Source organism: Hyperoodon ampullatus (genome assembly GCF_949752795.1).
Source record: "Hyperoodon ampullatus genome assembly, chromosome: X".
NCBI lineage: Eukaryota > Metazoa > Chordata > Mammalia > Artiodactyla > Ziphiidae > Hyperoodon > Hyperoodon ampullatus.
In genome coordinates, this window is record NC_136913.1 from 119,954,006 (window position 1) to 119,973,709 (window position 19,704).

At 43.5% G+C, this 19,704-nt stretch overlaps 1 protein-coding gene across 2 annotated transcripts in view; it reads left to right on the top strand.

Annotated features, from left to right (window-relative positions):
- F9 (coagulation factor IX) overlaps window positions 1–19,162 on the top strand; it is a gene marked incomplete at both ends in the record, with an annotated part of 28,333 nt that extends 9,171 nt beyond the window's left edge. The window contains 5 exons of one of the 2 annotated variants that reach the window (XM_079727560.1): window positions 1,235–1,348; window positions 7,916–8,044; window positions 10,273–10,478; window positions 17,835–17,949; window positions 18,615–19,162. In XM_079727560.1, the coding sequence (XP_079583686.1) occupies window positions 1,235–1,348; window positions 7,916–8,044; window positions 10,273–10,478; window positions 17,835–17,949; window positions 18,615–19,162 (1,112 nt within the window). The remainder of the gene's footprint in view (window positions 1–1,234; window positions 1,349–7,915; window positions 8,045–10,272; window positions 10,479–17,834; window positions 17,950–18,614) is intronic. The other variant, XM_079727561.1, reaches the window with a different exon arrangement.
- Window positions 19,163–19,704: the final 542 nt, after the last annotated feature.

A 19,704-nucleotide genomic window follows, 5' to 3' on the forward strand; every position in this document is an offset into this window, starting at 1 on the left:
GAGAGGGACTATTCCTAGGAAAGGGGTGCTAACCCCCAGCCAGTGGGACCTGGACACATGCTCCTGACAGCGAGCACGACAGACACTCTCCTGCTGTCCCCAGAGCAGGCAGGGGGCCACACACTAGATGTCACGGAGCTTGGCTCTAAAATATGAACGACCATTAGAAATTTCTCTTAAATTGCCCCCTTTCGCTCCCTGTTTTATTCTTACATCATCTTTATCACTTACTCTTTTGTTACTCATACATTAAGCCTTGCTGATCGCGCTCCCAGTTTTCTTCAGGGCTCTCTCTCAGCTCACAGTGCACACCAGCCTCCCTTCTGGTTCTATTCATCCCTTTCTCCTGAAGCTTCCTTAAAAGTACGGATGGAGGCAGAGCTCTAAGAAACCAGACTTAAAGGCTCCCTCCACATCCTGACCCTTCCCCTCTTACCTATTCCTTCCTCCTGTTTTCTGATGACCAGTATCCTCAAAGGCTCTCTAAAACTCTGCAAATGTAGAAACTTAAGGAAAGGTGGGAAGGAAACATAGCCAATCTATATATAAATAAAGCACATTTTCAGAACTTTTTCTTTTTTAATTCTTTGTATTGAAAGTTGTTTCTCACTTTACCAAACCATTTGGGACCTAAGCACAGACAGTAGAATATCTTTCAGGAGTAAAGCATCTTTTGTACTGTTTGGAACCATCACTGCATACTCTGCTTAAAAGTGAAGTGATAAGATGAGGAAGTGGATGCATGTGCACCATGCCTAGGCTGCCAGGTCCCTGAGTAGAGTTGCTATCTGTTACCTAGCTCAGCTTGCTCTACAAGACCTGTGACAGAGCAAGCCTTGTACAACACACAGATGATTGTTGAAGCAATGTGATTTGATTGAGAATTAACTCCATCATTGTTCGATAAGGAAGGATTGAACATTCTTCTCACACTCTGCTGATAGAGTACATCTCTATACTCAGACATTCTTTTCCCTCTTCCTCCTCCCTTCAGTTACATAAACAATGTACATGCCTTCCTCGGGGCCATTTCCTAGGACAATGTTAGCCTAAAAACCTTTACTTGTTTTTAGAAACTTAGGAAGACAGGGGCATCCCATAAGCAGTTGGTTTCCAGGTCAGCAGTTTTGCTCTGACCCTAAAATCAGGCTCCCCTCTCCATGAGTCTGTGCAGGGAAGACTAAGCATTCTAAGCAATGGATCTGCTAATTCAACTTCTTAATCTATCTCGAAGATGGAGATCAGTGTGAGTCCAATCCATGTTTAAATGGCGGCCTGTGCAAGGATGACATTAATTCCTATGAATGTTGGTGTCAAGTTGGATTTGAAGGAAAGAACTGTGAATTAGGTAAGTAACTATCTTTGGATTACTCGTGGTTCAAAATTTCCCTTTGAAACCAGATGCAACTGGAAAATGCAATGTGTATGTATCATAATTTTCTCTTAAATTATGGTAAAGAACCATTTACATGAGATCTACAGTCAACAAATTTTGAAGTGTATGATACAGTACTGCGAACTCTAGGCTCTATGCTGTACAGCACACATCTAGACCTTACTCCTCTTGCATAACTGAAACTTGATACCTGCTAAACAACAACTCCCCATTTTCCCCTCCCCCAAGCCCCTGGCAAGCACCATTGTATTCTCTGCTTCTATGTGCTGGACTATTTTTAGACACCTCATTATAAGTGGAATCATGCAGTATTTGTCCTTCTACGACTGGCTTGTTTCATTTACCATAATGTCCTCTAGGCTCATCCATGTTGTTGATTATGACAGAATTTCCTTCTTTTTGAAGGCTGAATAATATTCCATTGTATAAAACATACTTTCAAAGCTTATAAACATTCATTTTATCTGCAGTCATAGTTTCCAGGATGTGCTCAAGAAACTACATGAAGAACAACAGTAAGATTTGGTAGCTAGTAGGAAGTGGTAATGATGTTCCGCTAGCATATTCATCCTCAATACAACCACATGTAGTCAGCACCATTATCATCTCCATTCTACGCAAATGAGAAAAGCGCAGCTCAAACAGCTCAAAAATCACAGAAGCAGTAAACAGTTGAGCCAGGACTTGAATTTCAGTTGGTTTGGCCAAAACCCATTCTCCTAACTGCTACCCACAAAACACAAAGAAAACTGACCCATAAAATTGTTAGAACTCGTGACTAAATTGCTATCAACAAAAGCAGTGGAAGTCAACTAAGTAAAGAATTGGGGTATGGGAAGGCCAATTCTCCCATATACTAGGCACTTCTCCACGCATACAAACCACTTCACGTATGAAATTTGTTGACAAAAATCAAAACTCATTCCTGAATTTGACTATACTGATTACGCTGAAAGAGTTACACAGAAAATCTAGGATCACTGTGCATCTTTTCTTTGCATATCCCAGAATTTTTTTGTTCTGAGATTTTGGCAATTGGAACAGTAAACCCCAAAGTCCTTTACCTACTTGTTTATTACCTCTGGATGCAGGATTACTGGTATCGTGATTGTGAAAAGCATACAGTGCTAATGACGGATTCTCTTTCTCCTCTGAAACTCCAGAAGAATAGAGATGCAGTCCTAGAGAAAGAATTTAACACCACAGGCTACATGACTAACACCACAGGCTACATGACTAAGGGCAAAGAGTAGAAAATTAGCAAGACTCTATTAAGGCGTTATGGCAACCCATCTGACACACAGATGAAAAGGGCATAAAACAAAATGAAACGCAGCAGCTGCACTTGTCCTATTGAGAAGGGAAAAAGTCATCTCTAATGCTGTTCAGAAATCCTTTCAGTGCTAAAGAGAAATCCATTGATCATCTTCCTTTGAGATCCAAAAGATAAAAAGGAATAGAAGATAGGAAAAAGAAAAGGTGGCAGGGCAAAAACATTTTTAAAAAAAAGAAAAAAGGAGATGCAGGTGGATGAACTGTACCCCAGGCTTGGAATCCCACTCCTGCAGGCTTCCCAGCATGGAGACAAACTGATGTCTGGGTTCCCTTTCCTATGGGTGTGTTCATTAGCTCAACACCTCTGAAGTGCTACTTTCATCTGAAAGGTTATAATTTCAAGTTCAGATTGACCTAGATAAATCCGATCCTGCTATTATGGAAACCTACAGAAACTGATGGAGTATCAGCTTAAATAATATAACTATTGGAGCTGAGGGAATGAAGGACTCAACTGGTCTCCGTTAAGAATGAAGGGCATGGGGGCTTCCCTGGTGGCGCAGTGGTTGAGAGTCTGCCTGCCGATGCAGGGGACACGGGTTCGTGCCCCCGTCTGGGAAGATCCCACATGCCGTGGAGCGGCTGGGCCCGTGAGCCATGGCCGCTGAGCCTGCGCGTCGGGAGCCTGTGCTCCGCAACGGGAGAGGCCACAGCAGTGAGAAGCCCGCATACCGCAAAAAAAAAAAAAAAAAAAAAAAAAATGAAGGGCATGTGGTAGCAAAGTATAACTGAAAACAGTGTTTAGTATTAAATATTCCTAAATGTCTTTAGTTTAAAAATAAAGACACTTTAAAAGAGGCAAAGAGCCCTGAGGAATGTAGCTCTAAGCACAAAACTGCTATAACAGGTTTTGCTACGTGTGTGAGGCTACAGTCTACACAGCAAAAGTGCTAAGTCTACAATGGGCACCATCTCAGGCCTCTCGGGTTCCCCACATTTTGGTTTGGTCAGGGCTCTGCAGTGACACTGCAGCCACCACTACACCTGGCCTCTAGGGTGTCTTGAGCTCCCCCAGCCCATCTGATCAAGTTTTAGAAAAAATCCTCCCAGCTTGCTTAGTTCAGAAACAAAGTGGGAATTCTCTCAAAAAGCTCTTTATCTCAGACACTAGAGGAAAGCAAAAGCATATACAAACTCCCATTTAAGCTGTTGCTTCAAACTGAACTAAGGACTAATCTCAAAAGCTGCTAGAAAAACAGCACAGTTTATGGAGTATCTGGGCCCCAAGTCCCTTGCCTCACCCTGTCTCGGAAAGGGAAGGAGATTTCCATTGTTAAATTCTTGTTGTTTTCCTCTTCTGTTGTTCATCAGGCTCCTCTCCAGGGGAGAGAGGTGCAAATATTCAGGGCACACTTTCTAGTTAGAACAATTAATTGGCTATTGTGTCCCTTTGGCTGGAATAAAGACCACTGTATGTGCCCAGCTACACATCACATCTGAGTCCTTTTCAGATAAATCAAAGTCTGTAAGAACTTGGTCATTCCCATCCCTTCTAAAGAGTACAAGAGGCATTTCCCCACAGTAACAGAGGATGGAAAGAAAAACAAGCATATAAACACTTTTTTTTTTCGTTTTGCTAACACGTCACAGACACTACTAATTTACTGCGTATTTCTGTGGAGTAGAAAAAAGAAAATATCTTGAGTTTAGCTGAACAACAACATATTCTGTGATACACTGGTTAAACAGAACATCTTTTGTCCAAGCTTTGGTTTTTCCATCCCTGAATATATCAGGGAAGATGAAGGCAGAGTAAAATAAAGCAGAACACGATAACTTTTGTAGTAGGCATGAGGGGAATTAGAAAGAGGTATTTGTGCTAACACGGAGGGAGAAGAACAGATGCTCTGACATGTCCTTCCACAGATATTCTAGGCACTGAGATCAGCCCCAGGACCAGGGAGAACCCACACCCAACACAGTGCCTGACGTCCGAGTGCTCAAGAAACTGTTGATGAATGAGGCCCACAGTGACTGTCCCTGAGGTCCAGGACTACAGACCTCTCAACTGGAACTCCTCGTGCTGTTATTCTCTTTCCAGACTCGAGTTCTTTACCTGAGGTCAAAAGACTGCTGGTCGGACAGCAATATTTCCCACTGCGTGTGCAAACCAAGTTAGAGGACAGCAACAGCGGCAACACACTGGGCTGCAAAGAGCGATGACGAATGAGGAAAATGACAGAGAGGTCTAGTTACCTAGCCAAGGATGCAGCATCAGAATTGGGAAAAGCACCCTGGCTTTACCCATTCCCGTTGTGCATGGCCTGGACCAAAGTAGTCAGCACCTACCACCCACCTCTGTGAACTTAGCACAATCTCATATTGACTGAACACTCCCTGCAGGTGGTATTTGATTTGGCTGAACACTCTAGTATTGCTTTGTAGCAACAAAATGATTGTTAGTAACATGAGAAGAGCCAGGGATGTAATCACCAATAGTGAGGAGAAAGGTCTTTAATAAATAAATAAATAAATAAAAAGGACCAAGTGCCACCTTTTCGGATCATGCACTTAGTGGATTATTGGTAGCGAAGGTTAAGGCTCAGGCTGGTTCCTTTGTCCACCTAGTAACAGATGATTTGCCTCCCCTTATTTCCTGAAGTATCAGTAAGGAACATGAGCGAATCATTACATTAGCCTATGCTACCTATGTAAAATGTAATTAGAAAATTTAGATCTGTCACTCAAAAATCCATAATATACTCCAAAACCATACAGTCACTCGGTTAGCCTGGAATCCCCCAGGAAAAAAGAGTCTGTGACACAAGCTTATCTATTAGGGTGTGCAATTCTAGGGGGGCAAGAGTAAGGGATGGGGGAGGAAAGGAGAACCAAGAGTAAAAGGAGTCATCTCTCCTCATCTGCAGCTGATTGTTTGAACTCTGGGGACTGTTTTCCCAAGAAGCCACATGAGCTGGCCTCAGGAGAGTCAGCCTCGGAGGGAGAAGAGGTGAAAGAATCTGTCCATCAGCACCCTTCTCCAGATGGTCAACACTTCAGCCTGTGGGGCTTTAACTCCCCTGCATCACCAGGCTGTACACGCTGGGGGCCCCTAGAGGTCACGTGGCATCCCAGGCCTCAGCATCAACCCGGGAACGCCAAGCTAAGAGGCGAGAGGCACACGGTGCAGATCTAAGCCCAGGCCATTCAAGGCCGCACCTGGACGAGGCCAGCGGAAGTCCATGCAGAGTTGATCACCAGGGTGCTGGGGACGGACGTGGGTGAGGCTGGTGGGGACTAAGGTGGTGCACAAAGAGGTGGCTAACACAGTCGCTCATGTTCAAACTCTCCATGTTCTAACTGCACTGACAAGTGAGCATTTCTCTTGAAGGCTGTACTGCTGTTGAGCCTGTAGGTAAGGGGGAAGGTGCCTTCCATTCACTGTGCTCCTATGCTGCTCTAGAGACAGAAATAGGCCCAAGGGCAGAGCCTGTCTCTCTTAACTCAGCAGGTCTCAGCCAGCAAGCCCTAAACCCTGCTACTTCCTGTTATTGAGATCGCATCAGAGAAACAAAGGGAAAGCACGCAAATTAGAAAATGGAAAATAAGATGGCAGGAACAAGCCAAATATATCAGGAATCACAATTAATGTGAATTGGGGTTAATGACAATTTTCAGTCTGGAGTTAAAAATCTAATTGTATGCTGTTGATAAAAGAGATAACCTAAAATAAAACTCTACCAGGAGACTAAAATAAAAGGATGTGAAAACATTTGCCAGGTAAATGCTAACAAAAAGAAACTGGCAAAGCTATCTTAATATCAGATAAAACAGAATCCCAACAAAAAGCATTATAAGAGACAAAGAAAGATATTTTATATTAATAAGGGAGATTGTATAGGAGAGTAAAGAAAATATGAGCCAGTAGAATGCTTATCATTGTCAACACATAGCGTTTCTGGCATTTAGCTCCCTTAAAGGACCCTATTTCATTCTCTTGTGTTGACACATACTCACGTCAGCCAGCTTCAAGTTTGCTTAGAAAAACTGGATTATATTAAAACCAGACACTTCTATTCAGCAAAATATACTATTTAGGGTGAAAAGGTAAGTCACAGAGTGGGAGAAGATATCCGCAATACATATATCCGGTAACTGGAACTCTCATACGCTGATGGTGGGAATCCAAATTTGTTCAATTATCTTAGAAGACTACTTGGCAGTATCTACTAAACCTGAACACATGGTCCAATCATTGCACTCATGAGTATATATCCAGTAAATATGCACGCATATGTTACCAAAAGATATGTACAAGAATGTTCATTACAGCATTATACATAAGAGCCAAAAACTGGAAACTCAACTCAAATATTCACTCACAGTAAAATGGATGAATGAAGGTAGTAATATTCATACAATGGAATATACTACACAGCATGCAGATGAACTATAGCTATACAGAACAACATGGATGAAGCTCACAGACAAAATGTTACCTGAAAGACACAGAGGAGTACATATTGGGAGCTTCTCCTTATATAAACTTCGTGAACAGGCAAAACTAATTCCCTGTTAGAAGTCAGGTAACGGTAACTTTGGAAAGGAGGAAATAGTGACCAGAAGGGGGAATTAGGAGGGCTTCTGTGGCTTTGATAACGTCCTATATACTGATCTGTTTACTGTTTAAACAAGCGCAGTCACCTTGTGAAAACTTATTCCAAAATTCTGGGTACTTTTTGGAATATGTTATACTCTAATAAACAGCTTTTTTCATTGCACTCTATGACTTTGTGAAAGTAGTATATCTACAACTTCAGTTTTATGCCAAATCACATATATTGCTGCCACCATTTTTATGCCTTATTAAGAATTTTATCTTTTTTTTCCCTACTCTTAGCTCAAGGTTCACACACTTCTCTCCATGAATGCCCCCAGCTTATATCTGACCTGTACAGGAGTCAGTAGTTTCATGTACTTTTTAGAAATGCATGTTAAATGATGCTGTTGCTGGGACTTCCCTGGCGGTCCAGTGGTTAAGACTTCCCCTTCCAATGCAGGGGGTGTGGGTTCGATCCCTGGTCAGGAAGCTAAGATGCCACATGTCTCGTGGCCAAAAAGCCAAAACATAAAACAGAAGCAATACTGTAACAAATTCAATAAAAACTTTAAAAATGGTCCACATCAAAAAAATCTTTAAAAAAAATACATGATGCTATTGCTGTTGATTCTGCTTTCTTTCAGATGCGACATGTAGCATTAAGAATGGCAGATGCAAGCAGTTTTGTAAAAAGGGCGCTGATAACAAGGTGGTTTGTTCCTGTACTGCCGGATACCGACTTGCAGAAGACCACAAGTCCTGCGAACCAGCAGGTCAAAATCTAAATAAGTTTTTTTTAAGCTCGGCAGATACATTCTCCAAATCCATATTTGAACTTTTTGCGTTATAACTAACCTACATAATTTTATGCCCTACTTGTTTCTACTTCCTTTTGAAATCATAGAAAAGACTAGTAGCTTGGACAAATTAATTTTTCAAAATGCATCATCATTTTAAATAGAAATTCTGCAACTGTCTTCAGTCTGAGTTCTTTTCTGTGTCTGATTTTTTTCTCTGACCTTTATATCATGAAGCAATCGATTTGTGTGATTTCTGTATGCCTATTTGTAATTCGCCAAGTCAAATTAATGTAGTAATCCCATAACATAAAAGATACGTACGTGATTGACTGATAGGCTTCTAGTACAAGGATAGTGAATTTTAAGCATGATCTGTCTGGGTGTGGCTGGCTTACTCCAAGAAAGTTATTTCCTATCCTTGGGTCTCAGCTGAGTTTACACGCTTGGCATCACAACAGTTCCGACAACCATCTGTTTTAAGTTGTGTCAGGCTGATCAGCACAGTCAGTCTATACAGCAGTGGACAAAGCAATGTTTCCCACTCATGCCAACCATGCCACCATGTTGACAGCTGACTGGTGTGTTCAGAGCATCTCCACTCCAAACTCATACTGCTCTTCTCTGAAAAAGAAGGCAGTAGAAACTTGGATTTTGAAAAAAGCAGGTTCTGTGGGATCAATTACATTTGCTAAATGAGGGGTCTTTTTGAAGCAAACTAGATATAATTTCTTTTGCATTTCCAAAGCCTGATATCTTATTAAATTGGTACATTAAATCACGCACCATTCCTCTGTAACTGGGTTCGATACCTATCTCAGCAATGCAGCTGGCAGAGGAAATTAAAGGCAGCATCAGAAGCCAAGAGTATACATGCTACACTAAAATGAAGAGTCTCTAATGCTTCAGGGACCTGCCTGCCTCCTGTTCTTCTACCTGGTTCTTGACATACACTGCTTCAAATTAGCCTACCTAGGGAGGAGTGTGTGCACATATCTGTTTTAACCTTCGAAACCTAACTTCCAGTGTAGACAGATAGCATAGTAGGTAAACCCTTATAAGCCCTTCTCTGTTATAAGAGAGGAAAAAAAATGGAGACCCACCTCCAACTATTAAGTGTTATATTTGAATATAGCCTTAGCTTTAGCAGAATAAATAGGCCAAACCTAAAGTAAGCTTTTCTGCCTTTCAATAGTAATGGTCCCTTTTCTCTAGCTATTGTTGATGATTTATATTTATACATAAGTATTCTGAACTAATTTCTTGTTTTCCCAACCACATGCTGTCTTCATGATACTCTGCCACAGCTGGTTGCTATAGAAATGTCTGCTATAAGGAATGTGGATAGAAGGAAAGTGAGAAATGAAATGTGAGGTGACTTTGCTGGACTACAAATTTCCATTCGGGTTGTCCCCAGTGTTTCAGTAGATGATTTCTTTTCTTTAGGAAATAAACCAACCCAAGGTAAAAGGTGGCCAGTGCCCAGGTAGATGTGGCTGTAATAATCATATCAATAACTTATTTGGTTAATACTCAATAGCCAGGTAATTAAATCACGATGATCTCTCCCCAATGGATACCTAAAGTCCACCTTGGAATCTAGAAGGCATTCTGGTCTACAAAAGAAACCCTGAGAATTCCCTGGTGGTCCAGTGGTTAGGACTCTGCACTCTTACTGCTGAGGGCCCAGGTTCGATTCCTGGTCGGGGAACTAAAATCCCATAAGCCACGCGGTGCAGCCAAAAAAAAAAAGAAAGAAAGAAAGAAAGAAATCCTGTTAACGATAAGCAGCAGACATCCCATTTACCTAATTCTAAAATCAAAGTTACATGGCACCAGATTTCCACTCAGGGACAGTACTTGAGAGTAAGACTTTTTAGCAAAGAAACTAAACAGAAAGTCATTAGACTTTATAAAAGTCTTAAACAAATTCAATTCTGGAACACCTCTTCTATTTCCATAAAGATGATGGATTCCTGAGCCAAATGTCCTTTTCATGAAGGGTTTGAAAACTTTCCATGAAAATAATTCAATTAACCTTTTAGTTTTAGACTATATTCACTGATTTGATTTTTTTAAAAATATCGACGGGCCTACTTCTCAGAAGTGACAAGGATGGGCCTCATTTTCGATTTTTGTAATACAAGTTCTGCTTGCCAATGAGAAATACCAGAACACTAATTTTTTTTTTCCCATTTGTCTAGTGCCATTTCCCTGTGGAAGAGTTTCTGTCTCAAACCCTCGTATGAAGTTCACCCGTGCTGAGACTATTTTTTCCAATATGGACTATGAAAATTCTACTGAAGCTGAAATAATTTTGGATAACATCACTCAAAGCAACGAATCATCCAATGACGTCACTCGCATTGTTGGTGGAGAAGACGCCATAAGAGGTCAATTCCCTTGGCAGGTACTCTATATTTATGGTGTATCAAAACCGGAGCCCAGTGGGCAAGGGCCAGGCCAGGTGGGAGGCTGAGGCTAGGACATCAGACAGAATTATTGGGATGAGGGAAGTATTTAGGCAAGTTTCAACACTAAGCCGGATGAGGAAGCCGGTGAGAGAGAAGTCCAGGGACAGCTACCATACAAGGTCAAGGAGAGTTTGGCATCAAGGAAATAGCACAGCAGGATTTCAGACAAGCAACAGGGAGGTCTGGAAGCGAGGTCACCGGTGCTGGGGTTCTGGGTATTACTTCAGCTTCAGCCCCTGGGAGAACTGGTGAGAGTCAGAAAGTCGCTAGATCCAGAGAAACTGAATTATTTCGAAGGCATTTTTAAAAGGACTCAGGAAGGATTAAGACAAGAACTGGGTTACTGGAACCAGGGCATATGAGACAGGGGTTGGTCAAAGGCTGTAGTTCTCAAAGTGTGGTAGCATCAGATTCACCTGGGAACTTGTGAGGAACGTAAATTTTCATGCTACGCCTCAGACCTACTGAATCAGCATCTCTGAGGGTGAGGCCAGCAATCTGTGCACTAACAAGCCCTTCAGGTGATTCTGACGCACTCTACAATTTGAAACGCACTGGTCCAAAGGAAACAAGCTTTTTATAGAAGCTAGGCTCCAAAACACCAAACAGTAGACTCGTGGTCCCTAGTCCCACATTTCTCCAGGTGTGATCTGCAGGCAACCCACATGAAAATCACCTGTGCACATTTTTGAGGTAACAGCCAAGGGCTAGATTGGATACCCATTATTTCAAATCTTTTCACATCCTCCTCGCTGCACACTTAGTGTATCTGTTGTCTCCTTCCTATGGAGCCCAGCTAAGATCATTAGGAATGTTCAAGATCACTCATCCACACCTGTGCACATACACGTTCACTCGCTATTTCATCCATATGAAGTAAGATTACTGACTGTAGAGGTACGAAGCGATAGGTTTTAGTTTTTTCCAAAAGTGAAGAGCTGTGCTACTTGCTAGGATACTTGAGAAAGACCCTGCCATACTTTCACACTGATGCCTTCCTCACCAGAGAACCGTCTCTCCACACCCACCTCCACCCAGTTTCTCACAAAAGGTTACTGGGTTTCAAAAATAGGAGACAAACTGAGTGTGCAAAAGTCACTTTTAGACAAAATAAGAAAGAAAACCAACCAGAATCTCTCCCCATTTGTGGATGAGTCAGCTCGACCATGTCACCGTCAATCTGCAAGGTGGAAATGCTTGATCTGATTGCAGACAAGACTGCAACACACCTGCTGCAGCCCAGGCATCAAGAGAAAGCTAGAAACAGCTGGGGTTTCAATGGCCAAACTAGATCTGTGGCTCTAACATAGGAAATACTGTTTAGCAATGTCACCTAGAAAAAAGTGATTCAAAATGCTGATGCGTCAATAAAAGGGGATGGGAAATAACGCGACCACGTGGGTGAAGCAATCCCACAAAGCAGCACAGACAGAGTTCACTTTCCTCTGGAGTAACAGTTTGAACGAACTGGAAATGTCTAGTCTGTTAAAGAAAAGGTTTAGGTGAGCTGTTTGCAAGAGTTAAAGGGCCACAAGAGAAAGGGGACGCCGACTTTTTCTTTGTAGACTTATGGGTGAAAGTTCCAGGCAGGCAGGTCGATCCTGGCCCCGGTTAAGAAAGCCCTTTCCGGGCTTCCCTGGTGGCGCAGTTGTTGAGAGTCCTCCTGCCGATGCAGGAGACACGGGTTCGTGCCCCGGTCCGGGAGGATCCCACATGCCGTGGAGCAGCTGGGCCCGTGAGCCATGGCCGCTGGGCCTGCGCGTCCGGAGCCTGTGCTCCGTGGCGGGAGAGGCCACAGCAGTGGGAGGCCTGCTTACCGCCAAAAAAAAAGAAAAAGAAAGCCCTTCCCAACCACTTGGGCTGGCCACGTGAGCTGGGCAGCTCGGGGAGGAGATTTGGTTCAACAGATGTTTGTGGAATTGTTGAGCTGCTGTGTCACTGGGACAGCAGCAGCGGCACAACCCCATCCCGGAGAGCATCGAGGGCTCGGGCTCCCCTGGTAGGAGATGAGACAGGACACGCTAGGGACTGCAGCCACCCCGTGCAGCTCTGAGACCCTAAGGAGCGAGCTTCACCTTCGGCGCAGCTTGTCCGCGGGCGCGTGCATTTCTTACCTTATTCTAGGGCTTTCGTCTCCGCTTCCCAGCTAGAGGAAAAGCCGCTGCCGCTGCCGCCGCCGCCGCCGCAGCCGCGCCGGGTCAGCCACAGACGCTTCCCAGAAGCCCCTGCGCTTCCGGCCGCCTTGACCCCCGACCCCCAAGGCCAAAGGTGAAGGCAGGCTTGCCTGACCTATGACCTCTGACCCTACATCACAGTGACAGAACACCCAAGAAAGGAGCGGAGGGAGGTGTGAGGCCAGTTTCCTTCATTTTTCCGTCCAGATGCCCAGCGCTGGGCTCAGAGCCCCTGGAGAACTCTGGGGACGGGAAGCAGGGACTCTGCAGGGCCACTTAGGAGCGGAGAGAGGAAGCTAGAGGGTTAACTCTTATATAGGAACAGAAAGGCTATTTCCTAGAGTCGGTATATCCTTAGCGGAGTGGGAAACTAAAACAGAACTCGAATTTCATACAGCTACAAAGGGAAACAATGAAAGATGTGAACATTAGAGTTGGGAAATCGCAACACCTGTACCATGAGACCACCTTCATCAACAGCTTAATAGTGAGAGATTTGAGGAAGTAGCACTGTGTTTCCGCTTTCTAAAGCTTTAATTGGGTTTTGGTCCCATGCACTTGACCCTGCCAGCCCACAATTCTGAGCATGCGCAAGCCTGCCCCCAAGAGTTCTGTCCTCCTCTTCTGCTTTGAGTTAGGATCCGACTGGCCCTGTGTGTGAAGTACCAGATCTTTCTCTTTTGTTTTATCATGGGCCTCAGGTTCTGTATTAGCCATAATTATTGTACATTTAATAATTTGAAGATCATTCTATGAGATTGATAAAAACGGAATACAATGGAAACCAAGTAGTTAAGCTTTCCTTAACCCTTTATATTGGCTGTATCATATGCAATTGCCTGTATTTAACCATTTTACCCAACAAAATATGTCTTGAGAGGCAGTCTGTCTATCCCTTATTCTATTCTTGGCCTAAACAATCTTTAAAATGTCTTAGCATTTTCCCCAGCCTTGGCTTTCCTTAGCTTTGGCCTGAAGCTATCCTTAAAGGCACCTGAGCACTTGACCTATACAGCTACCTACACAGACCCAATCCTTTCCATTTGATTAGGATACACCCCCATAGCAGACAACATGCAGTTACCATCTGTACGAACCAGAACTTCTCTTTTTTTGCGGGGGGTGGGGGGGTGGACAGGGGTTGGGAGGAAGATGTTACAGGAAGGTCCTAAGACTATAGATATACCTTCACTTGGAAAGGTAATCCTCTATTTTTCCTAGCTCAGATGATACAGCTCCAATTAGCAGAAATGAAAACATAACATATGTAATCTCATCTGGCCTCACAAAACTATTTTGAACAGAACATTTATACAATTATTCTCTAGGATGGTTAGATGAAGTCTCTTTCAATGACGAGTCTAGTTAACCATTAAAAGCCAAAAGTGAGCATCTCCTCTGTGCCCAGAAAAATGAAGCAGGGCCAAGGGCTGGGCGAATCACACCTGTGGGCATAATAAGCTGTGCATCATGGAGAAATGGTTTTGCTCTTCATATGAAAGAGAACAAATGTGCAAAGAAAAAATGTTATTGTAAAGCTGGAGGTGGCTAAGTAGGGAGAGTGAGGGTTTACTGAAATCACAGGGAAAGGCCAAGTTTGAGTTAAAAGGTTAGGAAGGGAACAACAGGGCAGCAGCTATTATTCTAGGCTGGCATTGTCAGTGAAGAACATCAAAACAGATATGTGAATGTGTGTTTTGCAGATGTGTGTGGGTGTGTGGGTATGTCTGAAAGAGAAAACAGGCTCCTGTTAGGACGTGACAAACATGAAAATGTTTGACAGATCAGAACTCTGACATCCTTGCTCAGAACATATGCTTTCCCATTTTTCCCAGCATTCTCCAAAGTGATGTCATACAAGAACTTGTCCTTCGCCAAGCAGACAGCTCATACCCAAACAGCTAATATTTAGATAGCTGTGATCCTGAGGTAGCCAAGCAAACATTCCAAAACCAAGTCGCTTGTAATATCTTTAAAGGCAAATGTATTTTAGGGCTTTTTCTTGGCAAAGATGCTTGCTAAAATTTCTAATACCAATCAGGAATGGGCAAAAAAACACTCTTCGGGCTTAGAAGAACACAACTGTATTTCTCAGCCATCCACCAGAACAGTGTAGAAGCTCCGGGCAGCAAGTCTTTGGCAGGAGTCAGACTAGCTACATCAGATTAGTCTCTGTCCCCAGGGGCTGTGGCTATCATTCACTCTGGCCTAACTAGCCCATTAAGCTGAGAGATGTCCAATTCACCTCTCATATAGAGGAGAAGCACCATTATATCATTGCATGTGAATGCTTAACTCCAGTTACTTGAGCAAATGTATTCAGTTGTAATCATTAGGCCCAGTAAAGAACAGTTACGCAAATTTGCTTGGTGATGAAACTCACCTGAGGTCTGGGCCAGCTTCATGAGCTGGTGACCAGTGCACTTGCACAGGGCCCTGTCTTCAAAAGGTTCCCGCATCTGTAGTTCAATGCTTTGCATTTGTGTTTTGTAACTCAAGTTCAATGAGACAATGGAGCATGCGTGTGCTGAGGACCTGGAACCTCAAGTCACCACACTCTTACCTCTCAGCACCACCCAGGGATGGATTCTTGACCTCCCTCTCCCCTGTCCTGTTGTGCCTTGGCTAGCTCTGTCTCCCCTTTCCACAGCTGCCCAGTGACCACTACCACCCCCAACCTCTGGCTCACTGGCAGATGCCACCTCCTCACCCTCAACAGCTACCATTGTCATCATCCTCCGGCACAGGCACAGGGAGGGTTGAGGCTGGGTGCACAGACTCTATGCCATTTGGGGACGGGGCATGGCCACATTGCATCTCAGGACCAGAAACGCATCACAGCACATTTGGAGGGTGAATGGCAGGGGCAAACCTCTTGTCCACCTTCATTCCAGGACCTGAACATATCCTGGCGGGGAAGTTGAAACCCCTTGGGAGTCACTGTTTGCTGTTGATTGCTACAGTGGACCAGTGGGAAAGACTGACTTACCCTTTCCCCTGCTGGGGCACAGGGCGTCGGCACAGGGCGTCAGCACAGGGCTGGCGGAAGAGGGGACCTGGCAGCTGAGGGCTGCCTTTGTGCTTGCGTGCTCGATTTCAGGCTGTAGTCCCTGGGCACCTGTGAGGATCTGCGCACGGCCAGCGAATATCCCCCATACCCGAGGAAGCACAACTTTGAATAGTAAATTCAAAACACCATGATAGGTTGTGAGATACCACAGAAGAAAAGAAAAAGTTTTGTTTTTTAGGATCTTCCATGACACTTTTTCCTCGCTTTTGAACAAGAGGCCCTGCGTTTTCATTTTGCAACAAGCCCTACAAATTATGTAGCCAGCCCTGCCTGGAGTGAGCACTTTTAAAACCTTAAGAAAGGTCACCAAGCCTTGGGAATTCTGAAACCGAATTTCTCAAATTTAATTATGCATAAGGATATTCTGGAGATCTTCATTTTCTCCCATCCCAGCCACCAAATATTCTGATTAAGTCTGGGTGGGCTCCCAAAGCTGCATTTTACAAGCATCCCAGATGATTCTACAGCAATTGGCCCACCAAGCACGCTTGGAGAAATACTGGGTGCTTAGAAGCCTAGATTCTGAAGCCAGGCTGACTAGGGTTTGCAACCCAGACTCACCACTAACTAACCTTAACTAACTAACTGCATATCTAAACCTCAGTTTGCTCGTCTATATATGGATATGTTACTGTCACTCCACAAAGTACATAAAACACTTAGCACAGTGATTATCCATAGTTAGCAATCAATACAGGTTCAAAAAAAAATTAAGATTGTTAAGTCTGGGCGATGGGTACACTGGTGTTTATTATCTTGTGTGAGTTTTCCTATATTTTTACTTTTCAACATAAGAAGAAACAGCTAGAATGAGAGGGAAACCTGAGTATGGAAAAGAGGGTCAGAGGCTTGCAGTGAGTCAGGCCCATAGGTCTCCAGGTAGGAGGCTAGTGCTTTGGTGTCTAGGATTTAGCAAGTGCTTTAGTGTCTAGGTTTTAGCAAGTGTTCCATAAACTGAATTCAGGACAAAAAGAATCTTCACTAGAATATGCCCCCAAGGACCTTCTCAGACTCACACTTGAAAGGAGTGACCACACCCCTTCCCTAGTTTATTATGAATGGGTTTATGCCTGGGACTATGTGTGCTTTAGTAAAAGGTCAGCAGTTCACAAGGGCTAGTCAGTCAGGGCCCACACAGGGTTTACCAAATGTTAGTGTGCCCTCTAGTGTTCACACTTCTCAGATGGATCCAGGCCCTTGCATACACAAGAAGTGAAATTCTCCAACTTGATCTAGACATTGAGGTGGTAAAAATATTCATGAACCACTCTGGCTATACAATGAAACTACAGATGAAAGGATGGATTGGCCTCTTATCTAATAATGTCCAGGCTCAAAGGAGCACCCAAACACCTTTGTCTGCTTTGTCCCCAAATCAAACATAGCTTAATAGACCTTTTAGGACAGAGGCAGTTTACGGATCCAGTTGGGGGAGGAGAATAGAGCTGGGGGAGACCGGAAGGAGTGGGTGAGCTCTGCTGTTGCTCACTGCCTGGATGGCCATAGCACAGCCCTTAGGGAGGCCATAGGTCTCATTTCATATCATTCTGGCTTAGAAAGGGCTTGAAAAGACCTCCTGGAAAAATCAATAGTTTTTCTCTTTCAAATGATCTGTAGCAAGATTTCCTCGTGCAGAGACAGAAGACTCGGTAATAACTATTGATCCCCAGGAGTCAAATAAGTGCGTTTCTGAATGTACCTGCCATATCCCCGTGAAGCAATTCATGCTATCAGAGAACCTGACTCACCTGGAAAAGGAATCCAAGGGCCCTGAATCATCAAAAGCAGCCATTTCCTCATAGTTGCCTCATCTAGTGCTCCCCCTGGCTATCACTGCTCATTCTATTCAAGAGTTTCAGAAATGGCTTTTTTGATTGTGCTCCAGAAACACTAATTCATCTTCAAAGCTGACACTTTCCAGAAACACTCTACTTCTGCCAGCACCTAGAAGCCAACATTTTGCCCACTCCTCTAAACAGCACGCATGGGTTTTTTTTGTTCTGGATCAAATATATTATGTAGTAATATTCATAATTTTGTTTCCACAGGTCCTTTTGAGTGATGAAATTGATGGGTTCTGTGGAGGTTCCATCGTTAATGAAAAATGGGTTGTAACTGCAGCCCACTGTATCAAACCTGGTGTTAAAATTACTGTTGTCGCAGGTAAATAAAGAATGATAGACGTCTGCAACATCCCTAGATCTTCTGCATGACTGCTAGATCATACTTTACTAAGGCCTAATAAGCTCATTGCTAAATAAGTTGAACTAGTGGTAGAGGGGCCATCTTTTCAAAATCCAATGTGTTCCATCCTCCAAGCCCCCCATCGTTCTTTTGGCGGACCTTTCACGTCAGTGCAGTACAATTATCTATTGATGTGTCCGTTTCCCCACCAGACTGCGCCTTCCCAAAAGTCGTGTCATATCACTGATTCTTGTATCCTTGCACCTGGCACAAGCTGCAACCTGCCCTCAGTTAACATTGAATGAATGACCAAATGAATGTATTATCTGTGCTCAAAGAAGGGGTCAAAATCTTTGAAGTTGGGAACGTCTAGGATAATTCATAACAAGTCGATTCATTATCACCTGTGAACCGTGTAAGACTTGTAACAGCATGGGTGAACAGATCCATCTATCCGATGGTCCTGAATGGCTTTTTGGTCTGAAAAGTATGCATCGGCCCTCATTACATTTTACCAAAATCGTAACAATACAAGATCTTTGACACCTGACTGCCAGGTAATTCAATGATGCTAGGTGGACACTTGGAAAACGTGTTTCTTTGTGGGAAAGACTGTGATTGAAAAACAAATTTCTTTTCAATAGGCGAGCATAACACCGAGGAGACAGAAACTACAGAGCAAAAGCGAAACGTGATCCGTGCTATTCCTCACCACAGCTACAACGCATCTGTTAATAAGTACAGCCATGACATTGCCCTTCTGGAACTGGATGAACCCTTAATGCTAAATAGCTACGTAACCCCTATTTGCATTGCTGACAGGGAATACACGAACATCTTCCTCAAATTTGGATATGGTTATGTGAGTGGCTGGGGGAGAGTCTTCAACAGAGGGAGATCGGCTTCAATTCTTCAGTACCTGAAAGTTCCACTTGTTGACCGAGCTACATGCCTTCGATCCACAAAGTTCACCATCTATAATCACATGTTCTGTGCCGGCTTCCATGAGGGAGGTAAAGATTCATGCCAAGGAGACAGTGGGGGACCCCATGTTACCGAAGTGGAAGGTACCAGTTTCTTAACTGGAATTATTAGCTGGGGCGAAGAGTGTGCAGTGAAAGGAAAATATGGAATATATACCAAGGTATCTCGGTATGTCAACTGGATTAAGGAAAAAACAAAGCTCACTTAAAGAAAAATGTATTTCCAAGGCTGATATATTTGGGATTGAACATGGACAAGGTCCTTTACTAACTAATCACTTTCCCATCTCTTTAGATTTGAATATATACATTCTATGAATACTGCTTTTTCTCTTTACCGGAAGAAGTCTAGCTAGAATTCATATTTTACTAGAATAAGTAGATTAGAAAATGTAATCACTAGAGAAATATACTGTGGTGGGAAATTGTGCCCATTCCTCCAGGTCCAGCCCTTGACAGAACTGTGAAGTTAAGTTCTTCATCCTGCGCATCAGGCATTATGTTTCTCCACTGGGGCGACTCCCTGCTTCTCTGTCCTTAGCAGCATTCCATGTGCCAGATCTTCCTCACCTCTCCCATCAAAACGTTAAAATTTATTAGATCTGTATCTAGGATATTTGGTCTAGTCCATCACAAGGCCAGCACCACACTCATACAGGAAGAACACAGGAGCAGCTGACAGGTTAAAACTCATGGGAAACACTACCTTTTTTTCGGTACCCTTATTCCTGCATCCTTTGTCCTTGCCAAC